This window comes from Medicago sativa, chromosome 3 (genome assembly GCF_051527215.1).
Source record: "Medicago sativa cultivar Bolivia chromosome 3, Bolivia_mono, whole genome shotgun sequence".
In the NCBI taxonomy this organism is placed as follows: domain Eukaryota; kingdom Viridiplantae; phylum Streptophyta; class Magnoliopsida; order Fabales; family Fabaceae; genus Medicago; species Medicago sativa.
In genome coordinates this window covers 99,021,154-99,027,451 of record NC_140751.1, presented here as the reverse complement: position 1 = coordinate 99,027,451, position 6,298 = coordinate 99,021,154, and the positions used below count along the sequence as shown (strand labels likewise).

General features: G+C 29.6%; 1 protein-coding gene across 1 annotated transcript; it reads left to right on the top strand.

Annotated features, from left to right (window-relative positions):
• Positions 1-2,893: 2,893 nt before the first annotated feature.
• LOC146942747 (GATA transcription factor 9-like) lies at positions 2,894-5,792 on the top strand. Its single transcript, XM_085756801.1, has 2 exons — positions 2,894-3,460; positions 4,947-5,792. Exons 1-2 carry the CDS (start codon positions 3,173-3,175, stop codon positions 5,628-5,630), a joined length of 972 nt encoding a protein of 323 aa, XP_085612927.1. The 5' UTR covers positions 2,894-3,172; the 3' UTR covers positions 5,631-5,792.
• Positions 5,793-6,298: the final 506 nt, after the last annotated feature.

Below are 6,298 nucleotides of genomic sequence, written 5' to 3'. Positions count from 1 at the left end.
AACAAAAGAAATCAATCATAGGCTTGTAGCACATCAACATAAATATAAATAATATTGACGATTAAGAGAGTGGTGATTAGACAATTACATACACAATATATCCAAAAAAGAGCACCATCAGTGCTATACTATATTCGTTAGTGCTATACTTTATCGATCCAAAAAAGAAGCACTATATCCAAAAAAAAGAACACATCAATACTCAAGAGTTAAATTATTTTAGTTAACATTAATTGGGAAATATTGGGGCAGGTATCAGTGCATGATAATCATCGGATACTCTCCTGATACGTATCAGGAAGTATCGGATAACTATTTAAAAATAAAATAAAATGTAATCTTCGGATACTCTCCTGATACGTATCGGGAAGTATCAGACAGATATCGGTGCATGATACGCAGGGGATACGATACGTCATCCATTTTGAAGTATCTGAGCTTCACAGCACAAGACTTTAAAATTTTACCCTAGTATAAAAGAAAATACAATATACTACAATTTATTATACTATATCTATTAGAAAAGAATAATATATGTAAATAAACAAATGATTGAACTTTTTGTATAAAAACTACTCCCTCCGGTCTTATTTATAAGATAAACTTAGGTCAACAAAAGTTAATGTATTGAGACTGAATTTTTAACTAGATACATCAACTTTTGTTGACCTAAGTTTCTCTTATAAATAGGACCGGAGGGAGTATTTTACACAATAGGTATATAAAAATTATGGTTCTTTTTAGGTTATTCTTGAAAAACTGTGAGTAATTTACCAGACAACCAATAAAAATTAATTATACGATCGTTAAAAAAAAATAATTACATGAATAAATTTGCAAGAGAAAGGCTAAATAAAAGTGATGTTTAGGGTTTATGGAAGCGAAAATTATTCGGTTTTGGCATGCTATACAATTTGTTGCATCACTGCTAGTTGTAGGTGCCAAAACAGCTTATTAACCTCTCTTGAGTTGTATTATGTCAAGGGTGTGTCATGTATTGTGAAGTGTTGATTTTGTGATTGGTGTACTTGGATGGATGGGTGTAGCTCCATTGGAGTATGTAATAAAGAATTTGTATCTGATATTTTAGCCCAATGTTTGAGCTAATTCATATATAGAAGATGAGTACAGTCTTCTCACAATGATGATGGGTTTGGAAGTTATTGATAAAATTCTAATTGTGTTGAAATAAAATTATAAGTGGAATAAAAAATAGTTTGTGGATACCACTTATAAAGTTATTAATATGACTAATTTTCATTGGTTGTTGATTAACCATAATTCTTTAAAGATAATCTAGGTCTCATAAAAAATTAAGGGTTAATTATGTTTTTGGTCCCTACAAAATTGCGACCTTGTAAGTTTAGTCCTTACTTAATTTTAATAGCATTTTTAATCCCTACAAAAAAAAATTTACTTATAATTTTAGTCCCTGCTAAAATAAATTTTGTTTAATTATCCTTAAACTCTTAAATTTTTTAACGATTCTTTTTATACAAGTTTAGAACACTATGAAAGGTTCATTTACTAAAACCTATAATTTTTTAACATGAAATAAATTAAATATGAATTTTTTAAAACGACAAAAGTTTAAGATATAAGTAACAAAAATATGGACGTAGAAATCAAATTTTTGCGATATTTTTTTCGGAGGACCTTTTAATAACGTTCTTAACACGCCTGTAAAAAATTGTTGAAAAACTTAAGAGTTTAAGCATAAATTAAACAAATTTGGATTGAGTAAGGACTAATATTGAGTGCAGAAATTTTTTGTAGGGATTAAAAATGCTATTAAAATTAAGTAAGGACTAAACTTACAAGGTCGCAATTTTGTAGGGACCAAAAACATAATTAACCCAAAAATTAAACTCATTAATAGTATATTCTTTAAAGGGTTTATATTAGAAAATACTTGATTGGTCACAAGATTTTGGACACAAAATTTGAACACACATACAAATGCATTTTTATTTAATTATTTAAAAAATACATATTATTTGATTATTTTCTTTTTATCTATTTTTTATTTTTGTGAGTATGTTCAAATCATGGATATCAAAAAAATTATTTTAGGGTTAATTATGTTTGTAGTCCCTATAAAATAGCGACCTTGTAAGTTTAGTCCTTACTTAATTTTAATAGCATTTTTAGTCCCTAATTTTGTTTTTTTTGCCCTGAGTATTAGTCCCTACTCAATTCAAATTTGTTTAATTTATGCTTAAACTCTTAAATTTTTGAACAATTTTTTGCAGACATGTTTAGAACATTACTAAAAGTTCCTCCGCAAAAAATTATCGCAAAATTTGATTTCTACATCCAGATTTTATTACTTTTTATCTTTAACTTTTGTCGTTTTAAAAAATTCATATTTAATTCATTTCATGTCTGAAAATTCTAAATTTTAGTAAACGAACCTTTCATAGTGTTCTAATCTTGTCTCAAAAAAATCGTTCAAAAATTTAAGAGTTTAAGGATAATTAATCAAACTTTGTTTTAGCAGGGACTAAAATTATAAGTAATTTTTTTTTATAGGGACTAAAAATGCTATTAAAATTAAGTAAGGACTAAACTTACAAGGTCGCTATTTTATAGGGACTAGAAACATAATTAACCCATTATTTTATATTAGAAAAAAGGTTTTATGTATGTTAGATGTACAGTAAGTCACTATACGTAATAGTATTATAAAGTAGCTTCAAAATGTTACCGTACATTACGAAAGCGAAGAGAAGATTTGACCAAGTACAATTCAAGTATATAAGAAAAAAGAAAAAGGGCAACAACGTAAAACTTCAATCACAAAAACTCTTTTTGTTTCTTTTAACTCAATTAAAGCGTCACTATCAATAGTTTACACTTTTACTCAAAAACATAAAATCAATACTATACTATATTTTTTTTACACTTTAATATTTAGTATTTTGGTGGAAATAGGAATAAGAGACTTATTTTTTTCTTTCACCTTAGCCAAAAAAAAGAGAGAGAAAAAGAAGTTCAATATAGATGTGTCTGATTGTCCCTTTTAAACGCAAACAAAACCTCTTATGCTTTTCTCTCTCACAACTCCAAACCACAAACTTTGTCACACTTTGTTTCTACAACTTCTTCCTATACTTACTCACTTCATTATTTTTTTTGCTTCAACTTCCAAACCTAACAACCCTCCTAACCCATGGAAGCTCAAGAGTTTTTCCAAACCAGCTTCTGTCCACAATCCGACAACAATTCCACCACAAACAATGTAAACACTGCTGCTTCCGACCACTTCATCGTTGAAGATCTCTTTGATTTCTCTAATGAGGATGTTGCCATTGAAGACCCCACTTTCGAAGAATCTCCTCCTACCAACTCTAATGATTCTCCTCCTCTTGAAACCAATCCCACTTCCAATTTTTTCACCGACGTCAATTCGTGCCAGAATTCTGCCGACGGCCCTTTCTCCGGCGAACTCTCCGTTCCGGTACGTGCCATTATATATATAGTAATTATTGTACATATGTAGTTAGTTTTCTTTTTGACTCAACATGTGTAGTTAGGTAGCTTATTGATATTATTTATATACAACAATTGGCTTGTTTTTACTATCCTACAATTTTATCTGTTCCATTGAATTTGAGGGAAACCTAAATAATACTCTCTCTTTATTTCACAATATCTGTCACATTTGTAAAAACAATTGTTCAAAAAAATTGATAAGAGCAAACAGTTAATAAATTTAATTTAGTAAAATCGATACCTGCTTTTCTTTAATATGTGTGAAACTAAAAAACGTGATAGTTATTTTGAAATTGAGTGATATTATTACTCACTCATCCATAATTGTCATACTTATGAAATTTTGTCTAAAATGAATATTATTTTTAAGGAGAATGTTAACCGGTGCCCCGGGGCATTGGTTAAGCAGCTAAAAGATGTAAGATTTTATTAAAAAGTTGTGTAATAATTAGTTAGTCAAAAGTATCAGTTTATATTTCCAAGACATTTTTTCTACTTTTGGATTCTTAACAAGTGCCCCGGGGCTCTATTTTTAATTTTGTCACATATTCGATAACGTTGATATAATGAATTATTATCCTTTTTTTATCATATATTTATAGTCTTTTATTTAGTCGTGGGAAATAAGAAAATGTGAGGTATATGGGATAGAGGGAGTGAATTTTGAATTTCAAGGGTTGAATGTAAAGTCAATGAGTAAACAGTTTACTTGTAAATATTTTAATTTTAATCTAATTAATTAGTTAGAAAATATATTACAATGATTAAATGCACACGAAATGAAAATTTTAATTATTTATTTATCATACAAAAATAAATGTACATTTTTTTAAATTATCATTTTATTTTATTCTTTTAAAATAGTACTCTCTCTAAATGTCACATTTATATTTATTTTTTTAAATGATACTCCCCCTATATTTTTTTTTTAACTATAGTCAAATCTATTTCAATTAAGAAACCCTTAGCTTTTATTACAAATATAAATAAGTGCAATATTCCCTTCTCTAAACAAAAATAATAATAAGTGCAATAAGCTAATAAATAGTTAAGAAAATACTCTAGAAAAATAAAAATAAAACGCTCCATCAAATATAATAAAATTTATTTTTATTCTCATTATGTGTAAATAATCTTAAGATAACACTTTTCCTAAAAAAAGTATATCTTAAGACAACAATTAAAAAGGAACCGATATAGTATCTTAAAAATGATAGTATTATATAAAGTAAGAATTCTAATGGAGACAAAAAAAAAAAGAATGTAAGAATTAGTTAAATTTTTTTCCTTATGATACACACCTACACGGCGAACATAAGATATTTTTATTTATAGTTTATTCCTTAGAAAATACATAACCTAATATGGAGTATAAAAAGAAAAAAGAAAAAAAAAACATATGTTAATATTTTCTTGTTAATTGACATATTTTAAATTTTTTATTTGTGAAGCAATATGATGATCTTGCGCAGCTAGAATGGATGTCCAAATTTGCTGAGGAATCATTTTCAAGTGAGGACCTTCATAAGCTACAGTTGATATCTGGATTAAAGGCACCAAATAACGTTGAATCAAAAACTCATGAAGAACGCAACCCAACAATACACCCTCAAGTGTCTGTCCCGGCAAAAGCCCGTAGTAAACGGTCACGTGTGCCTCCATGCAACTGGACTTCGCGCCTTCTAGTTCTCTCTCCAACCATGACCACCACCACCACATCTTCTCACTCTGACACCATGGCTCCACCAAAAAAGCCCTCTCCAAGAAAAAGAGACCTCGGTGATGGAGGAGAGGGTCGCAAGTGTCTTCATTGCGCCACTGATAAGACTCCACAGTGGCGCACCGGGCCATTAGGTCCAAAGACACTATGCAATGCGTGTGGAGTCAGATACAAGTCAGGTCGACTCGTACCTGAGTATAGGCCTGCAGCAAGCCCAACATTTGTGTTGACTAAGCACTCCAACTCACATCGAAAGGTGCAAGAGCTCCGACGCCAGAAGGAGATGATGAGGGCCCAACAACACCAATTGTTGCAACTACAACATCATCACAGCATTATGTTTGAAGGACCATCCAACGGTGATGATTACTTGATTCATCAACACGTGGGACCTGATTTCACGCACCTCATGTAGTACGGTGCTTTGGTAGAGAATTAAACCTCCAACGCAGCTTTGAATATTAATTTTGTAGCTACAATTAATTTTACTTATTTCTCTCCTACCATTTTTAGTTTATGACGACAGGTTAATTAATAATGTTTTTTCAATTTTTCAAGAATACTTTTATTTTTCTTACGAGCTTATTAGCGAATAATATTGCACATGTTGCTCAAAGAATTGACTGACATAGTATTAAAGTCGTCCAAAAATGCTATATATCACTCCAAAAAAATATGACATTTTTTTTTTCCTAATCTTATTAATGAAATATATTTGTCGATTGAACATGAAAATTAATTTTTCAGAATAATATATTCTATTTTCATATTGCTGCAGAGAAGTGGATATGTATTGGAATAATGAGATGAGATAGAAGATATTTATAAAACATAAAAACCACATACAAGCATAAGCATGATGCAATGGGATTCATGCATCAATTCATGTTGCCTGCCGGAGAATTGGTACCAAATCTACATATATATAGTTATGTTCCTGAGTAGTCAGCATAAATTTTTAAGTTTTATAGGTATATGTTCCTTTCTGATCTTATCTGTATTCTTTAAAAGACACTACCCTTATGCATCAAGTTGCAATTATTTTCGTGAGTATTTACTGATTATTTCACAATTTTTTGAATA